Genomic DNA, 22,600 nt, shown 5'->3' on the forward strand with positions numbered 1-22,600 from the left:
TGACCAGCAAGTATATTTGAAGCCCTTTTCAAATTTGAAAATGCACATAAAATGTATACGTTCATATGTATATATTTAAATAAACAAAATGGCAACTATTTAATAGATTTTATATATTTAGGGCACAGACACTTCTTACGATTTTTCTTTTGTTCGGCAGATAATGGCATTTTGTCTTTAGCGGCATCTTCATTCTTATTTTTATCGGTATTATACTGTTCCGGGTGTTCTTTCTCATTGCACTTGGAGGACATGAACTCGAAGAAATCAATATTACGCACATGGCTATAGAAATTATCTTTAAACTGGAAGTAATTAGGGTACACCTTATGCTTCAACATCGCAGTATATAAACTTAGACGCTGCTGTTCCATAAACTGGCGGCGCTTATTGGCGGCAAGATGATTTCGCCAGCTTTGTTTGCTAATTTCTTGTTTTACCATTACGCGAAGATTCGGATACAAATGGAAAAGAAGAGCCCTACAAAAAAATTATATATGTATATATTAGCTGGTTTAATTATTCATAATACTGATTAGACTTACTCATTGAAACGATGCTTAAGCTTTCGGAACTTAATGCGATCGAAGGGATCCAAAAACAAATGAATGCGATCCGTATAGGCCAGTTGTGCGGGAATCTCCACAAAGATCCTATACAACATGATATAATTAATGTTGGTATAAGAAACGGCTATTAACTCACTTTGTTGTCAATACAGGCGGAAAATCAACTATTGTTGGTGGCTTCTTTTGTTGGGGAAATCGCGGAAACTTTGCCATATCCTGCTCATACCAATCAAAATGTTGCATCATTCGGGTATGCATGGATTTTAATTCCTCTGGATCAAGAAAATAGTTGCCAGCACAAAAGTTATAAGCACCCAAGTCGGGCATTGTTTTAAATAGTTCTAGGCCTGCAAAAGCAAATAGATTGACATTTGTATACCCGTTACCCATCGAATAGAAGGGTATTATAACTTTGTGTCGGCAGAATAAAAGACAAACGGTGACATTTCCGACCCCCGTCTGTGCCACTGTCGATCTTTCCGTCCGTCTTTATGAACACCTAGATCTCAGATACTATAAGAGATAGAGATATAATTTTCTCGACATCACTTGTAATATTTGCCCGCAGATCATATTTTTTTTAATTTTTTCCCACGCCCACTTCCGCCCCGCAATTTGATAAAATTTGAATAACAAGCGTATGCGTTGAAGCTAGAATTGCGAATTTTGGTAGAGATAATAATAACTAGTATTTATGATTCCTGCGAATTTTGTCGTGATAGGATACAAAATTGAGAAATTAATAACATTTGTAAGACAAATTACGCATACTGCAATGGGGTCTTAGGTGCTTTGGCTGACAATCTGGTATATTTCGAAGTGAAATTTTATAAACACACCCAATATGAACTTCGGTAAATTTTTAGTGTATTTGTGGTATATTATTCGGTATATTTAAAGAACTGTTTTGTTTTTATTCAAAATGCGTCGACCCAACTTGACTGTAGTTTTCTTAATTGTTAGATAATGCCTGGTTCACTTACCCTTCTTCCGACAGTCACCGGATATACTTTCTATAAAGTAATTAGTTTTCCATTTGGCACAGGAACAATTGATAAACTGATGAAAAGTTTCAACCCAATTTCGGAAAACCGTGCTCAGATTTTCATTTAAGTTCAATTTTAGTTCGATATTGTCTCTGTTAAGAGGTAATTGTTAAATTTATTACATGGATAGTAAATAATAACTATTGCGTTTCTACATTAATGTATAATATTATTTTAATACCCACTTTTTGATTATTATTCATGTCGCTATCCTAACATTACTAACATTAAAATAAATAAAATAAAGTTTAAAAATAATTATAATCTGCTGCAGGCATAATTTTTAATAATATTGATCTAATTTAATTACAATTTTGATTTACGTAATAAATTCAAACACCTACATAGCAAATTTACTATCCCTATTAGTATCAGAGATACAAGATAACTACTTTTGATAACTACTTAAAATATTTGGTATAAAGCAGGCTGGCGTATGGAATTAACTACTTACCGATACTCATCTTGATTCTCGTTGCAACCAAATCTTTGCAATCGAGTGTGTAACAACAAGCAATCTCTTTCGACCAACAAATGGAAGTTGGAAGCCTCGACTTCCACTCCTGCACACATACACTTGGGATCCCTAGGTGGTGATTTTGGTTCCGAGGGTCGCGTCCATTCATCGGGATCAGCTTCGGAAGATACTGGCTCTTGGAAGACCTTGTTAAAGTATTTCTCACTAAATCTGTTGCTTCCGGGATGCTTAATGTCATAGATGTCGTTGGTTGTGTTAGCCATGGGATAAATTCGAAATTGCAAACTATCCGCCGCCATGACCTTTGTTTCCATCTGCAGTTCCGTTAAATTAAAATTGAGGCACGAGAATTGTGTGCCAGCGTAATACTTGTGCAGCATCGCAAAACTCTCTGGATTAAAGGTGACGAAAGAATAATCATAAAGATACTGATCTTCGACCTCGCCTTCTTCGAGAAACTCATCGATGCCAAGGGTCTTCTGCTTTGGATCATCATCATCGATCATATTGATCAATATCTCTTCGGTTTGCACAGAGCCCGAACCAATGCGACCCAATTCAATCTTATGGGAACTACTCGAACTAATCTGCTTATCAATATCATCCTCATTAATGCCCAAATCCACTCCCATCGATGTCGTTGTATTGATTACAGTGCCATCGCTGTGATAGCACTTGAGTGTATCATGCGTCCAGACCATGCGAACTCCATCGTCCCGCATCGCGTAGCTTTCGTTGGCATAGTAATCATGCCACTCGGTGACCCGAATGGGTTTCGCACAATAGATCTTATGCTGTCCTTGCACATGCACCACACTGCCCAGTGAAGTGGTTAGTTTTAGATGCACATAGCTAAAGCCGAACAGGGTCATCATCGTCTCCAGGAACTTCAGCTCATTATCGATGCTGGCAAATAGAGCTGCTGTTTTATTCAATCTCATCTCTTTTATATGTGCCTTCATTGATCTGGCAGCCAACGTCTGGGAGGAGGTTGAACTATTGCTTAGCGTTGATATTTTAGCCCTGGGTTCAGTTCCGCCACTTGCGCGATTTGTTGATCCTTTGTTGGGTTTTTTCCTGCGCTTGCGCGGCGCAGACGACGAATTTGTGACTCTTTCTTTAGGCAATGACTTATAGTTGCTGTAAGTGGATTGTGTTGAGCAGGCATTAACAAATTCCGATGTTTCTTCTATTTCACCTTCCTCCTCGCCGCCCATGGCATCGGGGAAACTATACAGTCTGTATACCTCCCCATTATAACGCATAATAATCACAGTATCATTGTCATTATAGAAGACGATCACGCAGCCATAAGGGGTGCATATGCGACGACTTTCGTTGAGCTCACTCTGGTGGCCAGACCAGAGATGCTCGGCATGGGTATCGTGACAGTAAAGGGACAAACCATTCGGATAATTGAGGACCGCCTTGGCGCATTCCTCGCTATTGGGTCTGATCCTTAGATGAACCCCGTTTGTGGTCTGTATGCGTATATTATTTGAGATCTTATTCATGTTGCCACGTTCGTTGGTCAAATGTATGAGCTCTTTGCTAATCTCAATGTTCAAATACTTGTTCATTTGCCGGAAATTCCACTTCTCCTGGTACAGTGTCATGTGACCCTCTTCGAAGTGATACTTTGAGGTCTTAGCTTTGATGGTCTGCATTGTATCGTCGAGATTGTAACCCTTGAGCATCGGATGATCTGGTCCCAGGCCAATGTAGGAGTATTGGCCCGTTTCCTTTGATTCTCTGGACAACGTTGCAGGTTGACTTTGTGTAACATTCGCACGAATATTGCTGGTGGAGGCCATGGAATTATCTTTTTGGGCTTTTGATGCTCGAGTGGATAGCCTATCGACTTTCTCCTTCTCCCTCAACTGCTCGGCCAGTTTATTGGCTTTCAGAGACTTGGGGCGTATGAAAACGCTCGGCGTAATTATATACTGTACATTAGTTGGACAGTGACTATATGGATTAAGCGACTCTCTGATATCACCCATGGTGTAGATACTTGTGTACGTGGACAATGGATCCGGTTGTGGCTCAATGGCATCCTCAAACATTACCGGTGTGACCAAGTCCTTCAGAAACTCATGCGCATTGTAAAGCGTAAAGTCTCGAAAGCAAAGACGTGATGGCAAGATAATGTCTTTCTGGTGTTCAAAGACCTCGTTCAGTCGACGTCGAAATGTGTAGAGTTTAATGGTGGGATGAATCTCTTCAATCTTATAGTTCTCATTCTCATCAATCAGGTGTATTATGCGTTGAGTGACCGCATCATCCGTCAAATATAGCTTAGCATATTTGGGCAGGTGTCGCGGCTCCACTTCACTGGTGTAGGGCGTGTACTGCAGACTGTCTATGGTATAGCCGACGTTAAAATATCTTCGCAGTATATTGTATTCGAGACAGGCATGGTAAATGTTACGCATTAGTTTCTGATCCATGTACGAAACAACGCTGGTGAGTAAGGGATTAGTCTGTTCCACAAAAAGACGATCTGTTTTATTGAGTTTGACGATGCTCTTGAAGGCGCTGGCATACACCTTGATCTTGTCAAGCACTCGGGTCTGCACCAAGGACGATGGATTAGCCAGCAGCAGCACTTCCATCTCAGTCATCACTTCTTTTGGACTGCCGAAAGTGTTTAGCAGCGACTCCAAATATAAATAGACTGTGGCATCATCGTCGTGGACTGCGGGCACACTGTGATTAAGATAATGTCCCTCAATGCTAAGCGATTTCGCCAGATTGTAGCTCTCCTGCATGTTCTCTGCGGGATTCATTTTGACGTTGATCTCATTGTAAGGTTTCACATAGTATTCTTCGTAGTGATCGCGCAGCGTCTGCACATCATAGATAAACCAGCTTAACTGATTAAAAATATCATCAGAGTATTTAGTGGCCTGGCAAATGGACATCTGTGGCAACTGCTGCTGGAAGATGCCCACTGGCTTTGTGGCGGATCGCTTTCGTAGCGAATGAATTCCCTTTTGGATATTCTCGATGGTGTCACGAAGTTCCTTGAGGCGTCGTGGGCGTGGCACCAAAATATCATAGGCACACTCCTCAGGTAGAAAGTGAATAATACCACGTAGTGGGAGATCAAGACTTTAAAAAGAAAGAAATAGAATCATTTGTGTATTTTAGTTCAGATACCCTAGCAATAGTTTTGCCAATACTAGGAAAATTGTAAATTAATTTAGTAGGGAAGTAATGATATAAAATTCTTATTCCTTATTCTCTATCTTTAGATCTTTAGCAATAGTGATTACAATATTTACGTAATTTTATATTATTATATATATATTAATTTTAAAAAATAAATATTTTAAAATTATGACCATCCATTTTCAATAAGAACCTATGTGTATACCAGTAGTAGTTCAGAACAGTGTTTTTGAAGAGGGACAGACGTTCTGGCAAAGAGTGAGTTCAACGACATTATTAAATAAAATAAATAAAAATTATTCGACTATGATACAGTTACCCAATACTTTTCGTCAGGCACTTACGATATCAAACTTTGGTAGAAGTCATTGTCCAGACTTCCAATTATGAGTATAAGAATAGAAGTAGCTTGAGGTTGATCCTTTATGTACTAAATTAGAATGTAGATGTTAAGAACTAAAAGCTAAACATTGAGCAACTTACTGAACGCTTGGACAGCGGGCGTCCCTTGCCAACTTTGTGGTGCTCCTTGGACGTAACACCAAAGCAAGTAATTTGGCTCCTTACTTGCGTATCGGTTGTTTCCTTGCTTTTCGCGGGTGGCTTTGCCCTCTTGGACTCCATGCCTGCCTTGTCCTTCTGATTAACAAACTTGAACTTGAGTTCGGCGGGCGTATTTCGTTGAAAGTACTTGAGCAAGTTGAAGCTATTCTCAGCATCAATACGCTTGGTCACATGCTCATACTCTTCCAAGCAATCTCGTATCCGCAGCATTACTAATGGCATTCTCTCCGTGGGTATGGGATCTGATGGAACAGATAAGACCCGGCCGAATCATACAAGTTAAATTTGCCAACCTACCTTGTTTTTTATGTTTCGAAATTCGCTTGTTAATTTCATTGGTATATTGCGCTTGTCGAATCTCATGCTCCACATCGATGACAAAAAGAAATCGTCGTAAGCCAATTTTGATCTGATTGATATACTCATTGCGCACAGCAGCCAGTCCATTATCATAGAAGTTCATGCAGTATATATCATAGGATACCGATGTTAATGAGGCGTGTGATTTTCGTGTGCCACGACGACTGCCAAGGCTGGTTCTTCTGGTGCTCACACTCATGGTGGGCTAGTGTTCCTGTTGTTTATATAATTTTTGTTAGATATTTTTATCTATTGCTTGTAGGAAATATAAACAGAAAATGTCCCATTCTCGGTTTTGACAATAAAGTCTTGACCCTGAAAAATCAGTTTTGTTATTGAATTGTCCAATTACAGTTGGATATCATTGAAATTCTATTTATAATGAAAATGAAAGAAAAATAAAAAGTATTTTTTTTAGGATATATTTATTAAATACAACTTTTGATTTAAATGGTAACTATAAACTAATGTTAAGTATACTCGTTACAAATCTACATACTAAATGGCTCGTTTTTATGTACAAATGAAATTATGAAATTACTAGTATTATAAAATATATATTTTATTTTATGTATAAATAAATTCTGTACAAACGGGAGGAGATTCGAAATAATGCATCCATGTTGATATTTTCAAATGAAATCAAAATAAATTCAAATTGCAAACATAAAGCCTCTTGAAAACAAAATAAATAATGAAAATAATAAAATAAATTAGGATTGGTAGGTCATAAGAAATGCAGTCACTGGCAATAATAATTTGTTCTTTTCCAGTTGAAACGTATAGCTAGATAGATTAATATTATGGTACTTATATGGCAGTGATATGCTAACTGGACGTTCTCTAAGTCTATGGCTATATAAAACTCAATAATTGATCACAATACATTTGGAAAAAGTTTCGGTGTGGCATCAACACAGGAACCAGGATCTTCATCAGTTATCATCGCTGGATACGAGACACTCGCTAAGCAAAACATTGTGCAGATCATCCATTTCGATCCAGTCACGTCTCTCATTGCGTATGGAGACATTGCGAATGCAGCCCTTGAAGTTGTCTCGCGTCAACAAACAACCGCTGGGTGCAGTATCTGTACAAAAAATAAATTTGGTAAGCATCTCAAAGAATGGCGCATAACTTGTATATTTACCTGGCAATCCTCCGATGTAGAGGGGCGAACGTGTTTGCACTTTGCCAGCATTGCGTTGATTTGACATGCTGATTGTCGCAGGCAACTGATCGATTCGCAAAGCAAGTTGCTCGCCATCGTAGAGAGCTGATATATTATGCCATTTGTTGTCGCACAGAGCATACTTTCCAGGCAGCGTTGACTCCACACGGAAGTGCACACCATCTCCCAGATCGCAAGAGAAGATAATCTGAAAAATTGCGAAAATTGAAATCAAATAGTTCAGTTGAAAGTTTTGGCCCGTATCACTCACATTGCCCATGCTAATCTCCATGGAAAGTGCCGGTGAACCACTTGGCTCGGATACGCTTAGTAAGATGCCGGATAATTCGGAAGTGCGAAACTCCATTTCCAGTTCTAAATATTTTGCCACATGAAAGTTTTTCGCTGCAAATAAATAGCAAAATGGTAAATATAGTTAAACTCGTAAATTTTGTAGAGTCTACTCACTATATATGGCATAGGCATCGCCTGGGAAATAGCTACCCCTCTCCACGGTGGGAAAACATTGTCCCACATTCGAATGTTTGCCCGGACGAGCTAGGTCCTGTGTTGCATTATTAATGCTGAAGCGCCGTAGGCAGCCCCTGAAGGGCTCCAGGCGCATGTAGAGCTCCGAAAGCACCTTTCCTGGCGCCTGAGGAACACCACCGACCAACAGAAGCTGCGCTGCGCCAATTTTCTTGGGCACCTTCATTTGAGCTGAAGTCTTTTGATCCGTTCGTCCAATCTCCACGCTCATGGTGACTTTGCGATCATGACAGCTAATCGTCACATGATGCCATTCGCCATCATTCAGTTTAGCCGTCAGCTGTAGCTCCTCACGTCGTCGCCCACGCACGATTAACACCAGCTGACCGTCCTTAAGCAACAGCGCAACATAATGCTTGTGCTTCTCCTTGCTGCCCGGCGACAAGTAGAGCATGCCATTCGGGTAAAAGGAGCGGAAGTCGAAGGTCATGTGAAAGTTGCGTTGCCAGAAGTGACGTTCCGGTAGCTTCAGCTGGGAATAACTGTATTTCTCATCGCCGAATTTGAAAGCATTTGGTTCGTATGAGTAGCTGCCGATCTGTAAGAGAGTTGTAGTCGCATTAATCTTTAATTCTAGCCTAAGTAACCCAGGAACTTAACTCACCACGACGACTTTGTGTTAGTTCTGAGCTTTTGTGAGCGAGCTTTCTGAGTGCAAACTCAGTGTGCGCTTTATTTTTTTTGTTTTAGTACGGTTAAGAAATAAAAACGTTGGCATAATTTTTGTTGATTTTTATTATTATTTTTTTCTTTTGTTAAAAAAATGTTTTTTTTTATTGAAAACGCAAAATGTAATAACAATTCATGTAATTGAAGTTGAAGAGAGCAAAAGTTATTCGTATGTTACATCAATGAAAGCAAAAACGTACACAAAGCGTTGATGAGTGAACTACATATGTACATATGTATGTATGTAAAGTATTTTTGTATGTATGCAAAGATGATGTTGATGCTTAAATACTTAATTATGGCTTTTGAGCTTATAAGATACATAAAAAGTTAAAGTTGTATGAAATATTTACAAATATGTTTGTATGTTTCCATGTTTTCAAATGTCATTAATAATCAATTGCGCTTTTGTTAGCCGACGACCATGATAAAAAAGTTGCGCTCAGATCTTAAAAGCTTACAACTAATTGTAGATCTTAAATGCTAATAAAGCTGGCGTACATCGAGAAGCTTTAGCCATGAACTTCGCATTGCTTTCGACTGTAAGTCAACTTTGGTGATTCTTTAGACGAGTGTTAAGGCTCAAGACCAAGTGAATATGCCTTGGGATTATGCTTAATTGAAACTTTTGGTTAAAACTGAGGTTATATTTATGTATATTTGATGATGGTATGATTAATCCACATGTAGACCACATTGAGTAGTGTAGCTGTGTTTAGTAAGCTTTTTACTTTTTTTTAGGCGAAATTAGTATACAAAAGAGCTTTCTTGCAGCGTAGCGCTTAAAGCTTTTAGCGTAGCAGCTTTTGACATAATTGCTTAGCAACTAAAATCCTATAAGAACAAAGAGAAACATTTAAGTCGATCAAGTTGAGTGTTTGGCAACCACAGATCACTTACAAATATGAAAGCTATATAGTCGAAGTAAATTCGATTATGAAATACCCTCTAGCCAAGACTGCACTTTGTGTTGTGAAGATAATAAAATAAGTGTTGTCTAAAGTATTTGCATCGAATACAATTATTTTCGCTTTGGGCAGATTGAAGGCGATGTGGACTAATTATCATATAAACATTTGACAATGTGTCACAATCTTATAGCTCTAGCATTTACAGTCTTTGAACTGTGCGTTCCCATAGATGCGGACAAATGATCAGATAAATAGACATAAATTTCTCATTATGATATCGGATTTATCTTCGGCTGGCTTTTATAAACAACACACCTCTCAACAGTGTGGCTATCGGGTAAATTAGGTATTATTAACATGCATCTTTTAGTGATCTCCCATAAACCGACAGAGTGTACAGCCAACCAATGAATCAACAACTCACCCGCTTGCAGCCCTCCGGCGAAGCTGTGAAACTCTTGCCAATCATCGGCTCCGTCTTGAGCAGCACATCGTAGATGCCACCCTTAAGACTGCCCATCACTGGACCATTGCGTCCGATTTGCACATTGGCAAAGGTCAAGGCATCATTAAAGTTAATAGTGCGATTATTGAAAACCACATCCCGAACAGCACCCTCAAGCTTGATAAATGTGGGCGCCAACGGCGTGTAGCTCTCATGTGGCGGTGCTCCTCCAATGTAGAGACCACCTGCATCTTGGGGTAAGCTGACCAGCGACGGTGAGCCAGTTAAGGTACGCACATCTTGCTGCTCATCATCCACCATCAGCTCTAGTCTGCGTCCAGTCTTAATGAGATTAATCACATGCAATTCGCCGTCATTCAATTGACTTGAGTTTGAGGACAATTTGACGAAACTGCGACCAGAGTTGACCCACACATGCAGCTGACCATCGATCAAGCTCATGGAGTAGTTGCCCTTGATATCCTTGGCATCGTAGTCTGCCAGCACTTCCGGCGGATATGCGGCTAACAGCAGCAGACAATCTGGCTGTAATGTGCGGAAAACAAGGCCCGTATTGGCACGTTTTCTTAGCGATTGCGATGGCAGCTCTAAATACCCATTGCCAGAGAAGCCAGCTCTATAAAATAAGTATTTGATAAATTTTGAGTTTACTTGGAAAGTGTATAAGGTTACATACTTGGTAATCATGTCTTTGCAGGAGGCCTCAACACCAAAATAAGTGGAACTCTCCAGCGGATCGTAAGTCTCCCCGTTCACCTGCACATCCATCATGCAGCCTAGGAAGGGATTATCTGCGCCGGGAGCTTTAGTGGTGCCGGAAGTAAAGCCTATGAAATGAGACATTAATTTAGAAATAAAATAAAATGGAACTTAGTAATACTTAGTAAAAATTTATATTAAATAAACAGGAATTAAAACTAAAACTCGGACTTTCAATCAAGACACATCAATAAATAGTAAAATGAAATCTTGATAAGCACAAAAACTAAAAGTTAGATGAATTGTAAATCAAAAACATTTACATAAATAATAAATAAGTAGTAATGACTTTCATTATACATATTTTTCGTTTAATTTATGGAGTTGAGCAAATCTTTTTTTATGAAAAATAAATTTGAGTAAAGGTACCAGCAATAGTTCTTCAAGAAATTATCATTAAGATATATTATGAATGAATTGCCTTTAGATACGACAATAAAAGGTAATCTACAAAATTATTGATTCATCAAATCAATTATATAATTCCCATTCGAGGATCAGACATTGCTTCGCTAACTCACCTGGTGGCACGCCGCCCAAGTAATACACAGCCTTAGACAGATCAGGTAACATATAACTCTTCACTGGCAATGTGGGTGCTCCAGAGATGGCGCGATCGTTGTTTACACGCAGCATGCCATTCTCAGTACTTCGTCTCGCGGAGAATTCTCGAGCTGCCTCCATTTTGATCCATTGACCAGTGTTATACTTCTTGGTGGTATTGATTTCTAGCTTGGACTCGTCGCCATAGTCGATGCGGAACATAATGCGTCCTCGGCTTAATGTTACAGAAACCGAGCGGTTCTGCAAACATAGAAAAGTAAAAAAATTAAGACAGAAGAAATTAAGAAATTAAGAGTAATCCAAAGGAAAGGGCAACTTACGTTCTTGTCATCAACCGCCAGGAAGAGCAACGCATTCTCGTCCAGCGTGCGGAAGGTCATCTGCAGCGCAAAGAGGTTCTTGCGATAGGGACGCGGTCGCGTCTTCATCACCTGGGCATAGCCCAAACCATTGAAGTGACGTGCCACCGACGATGCCGAAGATTCTTTCGCACCAATCATGGCGCCTCCGCAACGTCCTTCGCTGCGCAAAAAGTTCCACAGTCCCAAAGGCTTGTTGTCCACCTCCACCTGATGCACTACCACATTGAGCCCCGGCGTCAGTTCTTTGGTGGCATAGCCGCCCAGCAAAATGCGCTCATTGTGACTTTGCGAGAATCTTGTGTGCTCCGCATCCGTCGAACCCGTCACAGGCGACGCTGGCGTCAAGGCGCCATAGTTATTCATGCGCCGCACCAACAAACTGCCTAGATTCAGTGTACGATTCGCTTCCACTTGATACCAGGCATCATCGAATTTGGGATCGCGCGTCTGCACTTCAAGTGGATGCGTAATGGTTGCCGTGCTTCCGCCCAGATTCCAAACGAGACGCACTCGTCGCTTGTACAATTCCAATGTGATGTGCCGTCCTTCGCTGCCCTCCACATGCAATAGCGGTGAGTTGCCCATATGGTTTGACAGTGCAAAGCTCAAGCGCAGGGAATTCGAAGTGCTCAGGCCATAGGAGGTTGGCAGATAGGTGCGGCTACACTTTGGTCCCAAGGACTCCAAGGAAACGTCGATCTGAAATGATATTATTTATTGTATTGCAATATTATTTTAAAGCAGGAATTCAAACATGTTAAGAATCAAATTGAAGTTCGCTAATTAAATTGAATCCGCCGAAAAAGTTAACTTTTTAAGCTATATAACACGATGTGCGAAATGTATTTTCTACTTTTTAATTATATCAGCCAAGGGTCAAAGCAGTTTAGTAGTTTTTCTTTTAGCTTTTGTAATATGAACCAAATTTAGAATTAAGCTCTTATTCATTGACATCAACAACCAAATCATTGAGAATTTATACTTGACTTGAGAGAATCTAAGGATTTGGTATAAAGTTGAGGTAAGACGCCACTATTGAATTCAACAGAAAGAAAGAAGCAATTGACATATTCGTGGCTCCATCGAGTATCTATTACTTACCGCCTCAGCTGCATGACGCGCCTTGGCAATCTTATCCCTTAGCTGCTGCAGCTGTTGAGACATGCTGTTGTTCCAGGTATCAAAAACCTGATTCTCCTTCTCTGCCTGCTGCTCAATGTAGCTGAGCGTCACATTCGCCAGTCGCAGATTCGTCTTGGTCAGTGAAATGTTCTCCTCGGCCATGCCCAGCTTGATCTCCCAGTCGGGCTCCAGCATTGCAAATGATTTGCGCATATGTTGTAAGGAACGTTGCATTTCCCGAGCCGAGTGAAGTTCAGCATTCATTTGATCGCTGGTGCGCTGGGCAAGCTCCATGCTCTCCTCGGCCAGGCGACGAGCCGAATTGTTGGTCAATAACTGCAGATGGCTGGTAATGTTATTGCTGCGCTGTCCCGTCTCGTAGATGATGCGTTTAACGCCCTCCACCTGTTGCTCTTGCTGCTGCAGCTTGTCCTTGAGCATTGTGGACTGTTGCATCTGCTGCAGTGCCTCGCGTTGCAGCTGCTTGGAGCTGTGCAACGAGTGCTTGGCACGTTCAATCATGGAGCTCCCATCGCTGGGATAGAGCGTGTGTTGTGCCTCATAAACACGCTCCTTGGCGAGCTGTGAAGCCTGACGAGCATCCTCAATGGCTTGCGAAATGTTGCTATGCGCGGAGCTGTAAGAAAAAATCATGTTAAAGCTAGCAGGAGAATTGAGATGCCTTTAATACTCACCTGGCCAGCATGGCGATGCGTGCTCCATTCCTCGTGGGCTGAAATTTTCTCGCATACTCATTGGAGCGCTCGAGCAGGCGAGTTGCGTGTCTCTCCGCCTTTGGTAGCCAATGCTTGCGCACCTCACGTTGTGGCTCTAGCTGGTCGTCGAGTGTTTGGTTTAGTTGCACAGTTGTGGTAACCAGATGATGACGCTGTTCCTGCAGCTGATATTGCTGCAACATGGCTCTGTTCAGCATGTCCTCGCCACGGTGCACAACACTCTGATTTAAGTGCTTGCCAATGCGCTCGGTGAGATCATCGATTTGCTGATACTGTTCCCCAACATGGCCACTCAAGTTGCGCACATGCTCGAGCACATCCTCGGCCTCCGACTCTGCCTCTTGGGTGCGATCGATGTGCAGTCGCATGTCGGCCACACGATAGTTGGTCTGATTGAGATCCCGCCAGAGCATTTCGAGGCGCGCCTGTTGATCAAATGCCGCATCCGAAGCATTGCCCGTGGCATAGAACTGTTGCCATGCACATTCATTGCTACCGCGAATATCCTGGACTAGCTGATGATGCTGTTGAATGGCCTGCAGATAGAAACGTGCCTGCTTCAGTGCCGTGGGCAAACTCAGATGTTGAGCTCCTTGGCCATAGTTGTGTAGATTGTGCAGAGTGTGCTTAATCTCGGTACGCAACGTAGCCACATCGTGTTGCACCAACAGTGCGGCTTCCTGCATGGAGTTGAGCGCATGCTGCCGCTTCCCAATGGTGGCCAGAGCTTTGCGCGACTGGAACTTGCCATTCTCGGCATGGGCATCCAGTTTGATGAGTGCTCCGTTGTCGTAGCCAAGGAGCAGCTGACGAGCCTGAATGTAGTTCTGTTGCCGGGCATGCCACTTGTCATAGGCACGCTCATATTCGGAGAGCATTTGATAAGGTGCGGGAATGCCCGTTAAATCCATGTTGTGCAGTCCACGACGCAACTTGTGCCCCACTAGCTCCACGTAGTCCAGTAGCAGTAAGGTGCAGTTGTCGCAGACTAATTGAAAGTCTAAATTAATGGCTGTCTTAAGTGATAAATGTATAACATACCTTTGCAACCGTTCTCGACGAGATGATGACGCTCTGCCAGACACTTGTTGCATTTGAGACCTGTGACGCCATCGCGGCAATAACATTGACCCGTCTCCGCATCGCAGCCCTCGGCTCTGGTACCATCTGGATGGCAGCCGCACTCCTGACAGCTGCTGTTGGGATATAGCATCGGATTGCCAAAGAAGCCCTCCTGACAGCGTTCGCACAGTCGTCCTGTGTAGCCGGGCTTGCAGATGCAGCTCACCTCGCCCTCCCACACGTTGCAACCACGTGCAAAGTTGCGGTTGGTTTCGGGGCAGGGACATGCTTGGCAGCCGTGGCGAGAGTTCGGATCACCATAGAAGCCATCTGCGCACTGTTGACAATGGGCGCCACCAGTGTTCCCGCGGCAGTTCTGCAAAGTAACGTTAAATTGGAAAGGGATACAGTGTTGTAAAACGTTTCATTCTCAGTAGATGCTCAAGTAAAGTTGGTCCATTTTTGTATTTGTACCGTTCAGTGGTTAACTTTACTATACTTCTTTTGGTACATAATTGTAATTGTAATTTTTGCTTTATTTTTCGGTACATCAAATTTAAAAATTGTATCTTTCTTCGGACTAGTTTACAGGGATCGGATAATGGCAACGGGTTCGGGAAGGACAATTAAATTTCAGTACAGACTTTGCCCTTCTTCCAGCACATTCTACTTACATTAGAACTAACTAGTTCTTGATTGATTCGGTTAAAAAGTTTAAATTCTTACCTTGCACACGCCGGTTTCGCGGTCGCACTCGTTGCTACGTCCATTGCAATGGCACGGCGCAGCACGTCCAATTAGATCCTCGATGAAAACACTTTCTACATCGCTTGTATTGCGCCAGCGATAATATGAATTTCCGGGATCTTGGCAGGAGAGGCCGTCGAAACGCTTGGGACACTTACAGCGCTCCACACCCTTAGCTATGAGATTAGTGGAGCCCTGCACGAATATGGCAGCATCCATGTGTACATTGTGTAACCTAGCAAAGTTAATAAGAAATGTAATTAATACAAGCAAACGCAACGCGAAAAAAGTATGTACGTTTTCAAGCAAATAGTTACGCCGCGAAATAAAGTAGTTTACTGCGAAAAGTAATGTGAGTACATACGCATTACAAATAGCGTAATGTGAAGTGAGTACATATGAAACGAGTAGTTTTCTACGTAAGTAAAGTAAGTAGATGTTAAATGTGAAATTCGAATTGGTTGGTTTGTGTCTAGCCTAAACCATTTAATATGAGTAGTAACGGTGTCAGCATGTAAAACGAACAAATATTAGATACGAGTAGCTGTTGTAATGTGGGTACAATATGACTGCAAGAAATGTACCGTGAGAAGTGAAAACGTATAAGTACTAGCTGCGGAAAACCCTAAATGAGTTTATTTTAAATAGAAATCGGTAACTATGCGTAGTTTGGTTATCAAGCTGAAACTATACTTACACAACTTGCTGGAACTCTGCAAAGGCAAAGGCACGCAGGAAAATGTGTCGCACATTCTGCAGTGCTGCCATCAAAGTGCCGCGATCCACTGCCCGACTATTATGATGATACTTCCAATACGATTCGTGCAACGGCACACGATGTGTCACATTCAGCGAGTACTCGAACTCCTCGTTCTCATAAAAGTCCAGCACGAGCTTGGCATGTGCATGCAGCTGCACCAGCGGATATTGCGCCAACACCTTGCGCTCCAGTGGCATATGGGCTCCATCGGTGAGCAGCGAGAAATACAAATTGCCGCCGTAGCTGGCGGTGCGATCGCCGTAGAACTGCGGTGGCAGCTGGAAATACAGTGGCTGATAGAACTGGGTGTAGGCGCCGATGGAAACATTGCCGGTGGATCGTGGCACGAGGCTGAGGTCATTCATGCGCTGTATTTCCGCATCTTCGCGATAGGAGACGCTGCCTGCCATCTGGATAACCACAATGTACTCGAACTCGCTGCTGGGCACGTGCTGCGGTCGCAATTGTTGCACGCTGAGATTGCGTGCCTCCGACATGCGAATGTGACCCCAGGATAGATCACTCTGCTCACACTCAGAGGCACGGCCAAAGCAGAAACAGTGGGTGCAGCCCTCCGGATTGAGAGCCGAGAGGCCAAAGGTGCTCTGCATGCAAGTGTCGCACTTGAGTCCCACCACCAGCGATTTGCAGGGACATTGCCCGTTGGAGTCACAGGCAATGAGGCCATCGGAGCGCATAAATGAACCAGCTGTATCGCAGCCACAGCGTCGACATTCCGGATAGCCAAAGTAACCGACGGCGCAGCTGTTGCAGGTGCGTCCGGCGTATCCCTCGCGACACTGACACTGTCCACCGACGGCAGCACAATGCTGGCCAATGGAGCCAATGTGATCGCACTCACACTCCCGGCAACCGAGTCGCGCCTGCCAGCCCCAGGTGCCAGGCACACACTGGGCACAGCCCAGGCCGCGGGTGAATTTGGGACAAATGCAGCGTCCGTTGAGGGGATCACACACCTGACCCTCGGCCGCACAAGCTGCACAACGTTGACAGCCATCTGTGCTGAAGCCGAAGAAGCCCTCGGTGCACTCATTGCAATGCCTGCCTCCGACTCCGATTTTGCAATCGCATTGACCAGTCCACGGATTGCACTCACGACTGCGTGATCCGTATGGATCACACTGACAATCGTAGCAACCGACACCCTGTGTAAGATTCCAGTGTCCCGCCCTGCACTTTTCACAGCGACGACCGGCCACATTCAGTAGACACGAACACTGTCCGGAGCGCTTATCGCAAGCGGTCGATAGCGATCCAACCGGACTGCATTGACAGTCTGCAAAGAATAAAGAGAGATTTGAGAATTAAAAATAATGAAAAGAAACATTGACACTCTAATTGCAAGTACTTATTTATAATATTCCATATAATAAAATGCATAACATAAATACGAACTATTTCTAAAGTAGTTGCCAATTGTGTTGGAAATTATAAAAATTATAAGAATCATAAATACCTAAAATTTTAAATATTTTAAATATTTATAAACGAACCATTTCTGAAATGGTATCCTATAAATGAGTTAATAGATAAATACAAAATAGTTCCAAAAACACAATTATTGAAAAGGTAAACAATTTAAGGGCATCGAAAATTATTAGGAAAAAAATGATATATTTAAAAAATATACATATTTAAAATCAATCGAACCCAGGTGAAATTAAATGGAATAAATTTCAGGCAAATAAAGAAAAATATATATGTAATTGCTCAATTGAGATAATTCCATGAATGGAAAAAAAATCTAATAAAATAAAATTCGTTAGGAATGGAAATGGAAATCGTTAAGAATGGAAAAAGTGAATAAGCAGAAAATACTTCAAATTACAGTTCCAACAAATGTAACTAATTTAAATAACTGCTGGTTATTTTACTGTTATTTTGTTAAAAGTAAATCTTTAAATAACTTTGAGTAATCATTCACAAACTTTAATTTGTTTATATATATAACAAGGTTGTTAAGGTTATTCGATGTCACAGGTCAGTGATATTCCATTCATATTGGACTGGTTTGCTTTGCAATTCGCAGTTTGTTCAGGGAGCCACATGAGCTACCATTGCCATCATCGCCATCATCATCATGGAGTCGAACGGCAGCAAAAGCTAACTGCACCCAAAAGACTGGTAACAACTGTTGGCCAAGCAAAAAGATCAGTCAGCTAGTTGGTCGTTTTGTGGGTTGCGCGTAGGCAGCATCGCAAACCCGCCCACATTTGCATAGAGTTTCCTATCCAGGCGACAAACGACAAATGCAACCACGACACACAGAGGATACGATAGACGCTTACGGGGCCTAACACATACATAGACAAGGAGAGTCGCTGTACATGGATGTGGCAGACAAGTCTGCTTGTCTACCAGTCAAGTCAGCCAACCTAGCGTACGTCGACTTGCCTGGCATATGCGAGTATACGAGTACGAAAATAAATTCATTCATAAATCCGGTAAAACCAACGCAAAAATATTCAAATTGATTGCGAGATCTAATGCAAAAAAAGTAACTAAAAATGTTTAACACAAAAAATATCTATAAAGACTGGGTACAAAATGAATGCTTAGATCTGGCGAACTTGAAGTACTCTACTTGAAGTAGATCAATGGATCAGAGTATTCAATTTGAACTAGTGACAGCAGAGTAATAAAAATGCATACTGCATTTAACATACTTATTTTTTAAGCATTGTTGGATGGAAAATTGATGTAGTGTATTCAGGATTGTTTGGTCAAAGCTAAATGTTGTTCTTAGTTGCTGATGATATAGATGAAAAAAACTAATATTATTGGGTTTATTAAAATTCAAATATAATAAACTTTTTTCTTATTAGTTGGAATTGTTTTCGGAATCAAATAATGAGTTTCTCTTGTTTTCTTTTCGGTACTGTAACAAAATTTTTGAACAGTTTCCGATACCCATTTCAGTGAAAAGCGTATGCCAAATAAATGTTTAGAAATATGAACATGCCATAGCACGCGACACGAGGAGATAGTAGTTCGACTGCGTCCACGAGAGGAGTTTTTTGTGGAGGAGTTGCTGGAAGAGCAGGCAGAAAGGCAGGTCGACTGGCAGGCCTCAAGGCACTTGGCTGAGGCTTTGACTGTTGCAGCTGTCAAGTGCCTGCTTGGGATTTGCATTTTCATGAATGAACGAGAGGCGCAGTTGCAGCATTGAAGCTTAAAAGCATCCAAGAGAAAGGTTTCCTTTGCTTAATCTTCTTGTTATTGTTGTCATTTGTTGCCACCTCTCAGACAGTCAACCAATAAAAGGTTCAATCAACTGATGCAATTCAAATCCAACACTCGTTCATTTTTCCCTCTCTATCATTCTCGCTCTCACTCTCAATCTCGCTGAGCAAATGATGTCATTAAAATATACAATGAGGCATCACGACTCGACGCTTCAGAAATGCGTTTGTCATGCTACAGTTTGAGAGTCACTGTGCGGCAATCGCAACTCCCACAGAGGTTTGCTCTGTCTGCTTGCTGACTGAAAATATTAGATTTGTTCAATTTTGCGTGGGTTTTCAGCACTGTGTCGTTGTTGTTGTTGTTTCTCTCAATTTTTTATTGACAATTTTCATTGTTTGCCTTTTATTAATGAGCGCGTTTTGTTGTCTGTTTCTGTGGTTGCTTCCAAGTTTGGCTAAAAACTCTGGCTAGAGGTCTGCAACTATGGTCAGACGTTCGTTGATCGTGTGTGGGGCATCTGTGGGTAGTTAAAGTGCACTTCCGTTCGTTTAACGGGGTTTTAGGTGAGCGTGCGTAACATTTATCATATGCATTTTCAAACTGGCTTTGATGGATTGCCATGAAAACTTCAAGTAATTGTGGTGCATTTAAAGGTAAACTTGATTAGGCAAGTGCACTATGGTGTAGAGATTTGTAAGGAAATAATATAATTATTTTTGAAAATAATAAATAAATAGTAAATAGTTTTTAATTAAACTAAGCCGCAAGATTCATAATTTACTTTATATGTTATTATACCATGATATTGGCCTTCGACCTACCCCACAATGAAAATTGCAAACAAGTTCCAAAATGTTGTCAACACATTCGGAACTCACAAAAAATGCAATAAATTTACAATTAAACAATAATAATTCTGAAATGCCATAAACGAACATGACGAAAATTGACAGTATAATTGCAAATTCACATTGAGGAAAATAAATAACAAAAAAACAAAAATGCAACAAAAAAATGTTCAGAAAATATATCAGGTAAAATGTAGAGCACGTGTTTGGCTGCCATGCGGTTTTTCACTCGGGACATGACAAAATATTGATTAAATGATTTATTCTGCGACCAGTTGCCAGACACCGCTGCGTATGCGCAATGTGCAGATTGCTAAAGAAACTTGCGCCAACGCGGTCAATCAATTATCATAAATCTCCAATCAACAACAACAAAATTGTTAAGATACAAAAAAACGTTTAACCGCAATTTTTATCTGTGAAGTCTAAATACACTTTAAATGCTTTTGTATAAGAAAAATAGGAGATTAAATTCAAATGACAGGGGAAACATAAATTCCAAATCTGCAAATGAATTTAATGCTGTTGTTTTTCAACTAGTTAATGTAAATAATAGAGTGGAGATCACCAAATCTATAGCGTCTATATAACCCAAGAGTGGGAAGGGCATTCAATGCATATTAGCTACGGTTAGATTGTGCGAGAAATCAAACGGCAATTAAGCATCTGTATGCAACTGCGATAACAATCTTGTGGCAATGCGTTGACCACTGTATGAATGAATGATTGAACGACTGACAGACTTACTGACTGAGTGACCAACTGTCTTGACAAGATTTATGTGTAAGTTGACATTTGAAATGTCAAAAAAATAACAAAAATACTTGGCCAACGGCAGCGACAGCGGCAATTGCTGTAAGTTGCAGCAGACTTAATGCGTTTACTGCAGTTGCAGTTGCTGGCTGTTATTGTAGTTATTGTTGTGTTGTTATTGCCTCGTTAGCCGCCCACAGTTGACCCACATTAACTGTGAAAGAAAGAAAGACTGGCCTGACTGAAAGAGTGCAAGCTGGAGGAGCGAGTAGCAGCGGCAGCGGCAGCGGTAGAGGTGGCAGGAGGAATCGACCACCCGGCTGTGCTGAGCTGCCTTTTAATAGGCTCACGTAGCTAACGCTAACGCTCGAAATTTCGTAGTTAATTAACCCGTTTGCATACATTTTGTTTTGGCCAGGCCTTGCGACTGGTCCTGCTGGCTTCAACCAGTTGCTCTAGACAACACAACAGCAACAACAACAACCACTACTATTATTGGACCAGTCCCATTCCCACTCCCGTGGCGTGGCATTATTTATGCTTTCTTTGATCGAACTCGGCGCTTAAGCGTCATAATAGTCACAGTTCCCGAGTAAAGAGTCCCGACTATGACTACAAGTAGAGTCTCTCGATTGTTTTCGTGCGCCCCATAAATTAATCGAATGTTAACTTTGCTCAGGAAATTGCCTTTGACTTGCTGGCTGATCGCTCCACCTCGAAAAAATAATAGAAAAATGTAAGAATGCACAAGTCTCTAGGGTTTGACTAGCAAATACCACGTAATTTGACTTAAATACTCTCTTTACTTTTAATAAGTCTTAAACGATTGGCGACTATTTACTAAGCTCAACTTTATTGTCTTAGATAATAATACTTTGGAACAATGTTTCTGGGTAACCGTTTAAGTGGCTATTTCTGGGTACAGGGTATAAATTAATTATAGCTTTTTTGTTGATTATAATAATCGGTTGACGGTGTTGAATTTGCGGCTTTTGATAAGTGGCAGTCGCCGTGGAAGTGGCTACATTAAAATATCGCCTGTGTGCAATTTATTAAATTCTTTTTTTTTCCTCTGTTGGCTAAGCTGTCGACTCTATTAAATTGAGTAGCAGATGAAGGCTTTTCGTAGAGAGAGAAGGTGGAAGATTAGATTGATTAGTGAGTACCGCAAACAGGTCTTAATACTTTTAATGGGAATTGAAATTTATACACAAATTTTGTTTTTCACCATTCGGTGTTCAGAAGTGTTTTGCATTACTCATACTTTGCTCTGAAAATTTACTTCTTCTATTTACGACTTGTCAAGTGGAAGCACATTTGTAGCACCACTTAATCCGAATGTCTCCATTATTAAGCAAGCCAAATCATAAATGATGTAGTTTTCGGTAACCATATCCATTGAGGCAAACTGCCAGACACCGTTAAGACGTCTCGACATCTAAATTATGGATAGCATGATTTTATTTTTCGCTTTATTTTTTCTCTATTTCTACTTCTAGTTTACAATTTCGCGCATTTATTTTTAGATTTTTCACGTCGTTTGGCATTTTGGAAGATTGAAGTCACGAGTTTGGCGTTGGAGTTGAGTCGAGTAAAGTCGAGTAGTTGGGGAATTTTAAGACAAGTGGCAGTTTTGGGGCTTATGCTGGCACCCGTGCCATAAAAAATCATATGCAAATTTGTTTATGCCGCGTAATGCGAGCGTATTAAGCAGCATAAACT

At 41.3% G+C, this 22,600-nt stretch overlaps 2 protein-coding genes and 1 long non-coding RNA gene across 10 annotated transcripts in view; 1 reads left to right on the forward strand and 2 right to left on the reverse strand.

Annotated features, from left to right (window-relative positions):
* Positions 1-54: 54 nt before the first annotated feature.
* LOC132798666 (uncharacterized) lies at positions 55-6,511 on the reverse strand. 2 transcript variants are annotated; one of them, XM_060810611.1, is made up of 8 exons: positions 6,129-6,508; positions 5,751-6,073; positions 5,612-5,697; positions 2,070-5,207; positions 1,553-1,707; positions 706-916; positions 546-653; positions 55-480 (listed from the first exon to the last, which is right to left on the reverse strand). In XM_060810611.1, exons 1-8 carry the CDS (start codon positions 6,388-6,390, stop codon positions 96-98), a joined length of 4,668 nt encoding a protein of 1,555 aa, XP_060666594.1. In that variant the 5' UTR covers positions 6,391-6,508; the 3' UTR covers positions 55-95. The 2 variants fall into 2 exon arrangements, with proteins under 2 accessions (XP_060666594.1, XP_060666595.1); XM_060810612.1 differs by lacking the exons at positions 55-480; positions 546-653; positions 1,553-1,707 and having other exon boundaries at positions 760-916; positions 6,129-6,511.
* Positions 6,512-6,539: 28 nt separating this feature from the next.
* LOC132798669 (uncharacterized) lies at positions 6,540-7,455 on the forward strand. 2 transcript variants are annotated; one of them, XR_009633960.1, is made up of 3 exons: positions 6,540-6,644; positions 6,965-7,301; positions 7,362-7,455. It is a non-coding gene; the product is annotated as an uncharacterized LOC132798669 (long non-coding RNA). The 2 variants fall into 2 exon arrangements; XR_009633961.1 differs by lacking the exon at positions 6,540-6,644 and adding an exon at positions 6,822-6,913.
* LOC132798665 (laminin subunit alpha-1) overlaps positions 7,127-22,600 on the reverse strand; it is an 83,767-nt gene continuing 68,293 nt past the window's right edge. For 3 of the 6 annotated variants that reach the window (XM_060810604.1, XM_060810608.1, XM_060810609.1), the window contains 12 exons: positions 16,008-17,367; positions 15,290-15,545; positions 14,543-14,939; positions 13,460-14,489; positions 12,744-13,401; positions 11,601-12,341; positions 11,238-11,520; positions 10,634-10,784; positions 9,916-10,573; positions 7,831-8,449; positions 7,342-7,767; positions 7,127-7,281 (listed from right to left, as the gene is read on the reverse strand). In XM_060810604.1, the coding sequence (XP_060666587.1) occupies positions 7,127-7,281; positions 7,342-7,767; positions 7,831-8,449; positions 9,916-10,573; positions 10,634-10,784; positions 11,238-11,520; positions 11,601-12,341; positions 12,744-13,401; positions 13,460-14,489; positions 14,543-14,939; positions 15,290-15,545; positions 16,008-17,367 (6,734 nt within the window). Of the gene's footprint in view, positions 7,282-7,341; positions 7,768-7,830; positions 8,450-8,482; positions 9,415-9,915; positions 10,574-10,633; positions 10,785-11,237; positions 11,521-11,600; positions 12,342-12,743; positions 13,402-13,459; positions 14,490-14,542; positions 14,940-15,289; positions 15,546-16,007; positions 17,368-22,600 lie in introns of those variants that run through there. The other 3 variants (XM_060810606.1, XM_060810610.1, XM_060810607.1) reach the window with 2 other exon arrangements.

The sequence above is a fragment of the Drosophila nasuta genome, chromosome 2L, assembly GCF_023558535.2.
Source record: "Drosophila nasuta strain 15112-1781.00 chromosome 2L, ASM2355853v1, whole genome shotgun sequence".
NCBI lineage: Eukaryota > Metazoa > Arthropoda > Insecta > Diptera > Drosophilidae > Drosophila > Drosophila nasuta.

Excerpts from the sequence above, each read along its gene's own strand:
- LOC132798666 (XM_060810611.1), bottom strand. The coding sequence starts at position 6,390 with ATGAGTGTGAGCACCAGAAGAACCAGCCTTGGCAGTCGTCGTGGCACA. Across the intron at positions 6,074-6,128 it reads TTCGAAACATAAAAAACAAG|ATCCCATACCCACGGAGAGA; the intron begins GTAGGTTGGCAA and ends CTGTTCCATCAG. Across the intron at positions 481-545 it reads CTTAAGCATCGTTTCAATGA|GGCTCTTCTTTTCCATTTGT; the intron begins GTAAGTCTAATC and ends ATTTTTTTGTAG.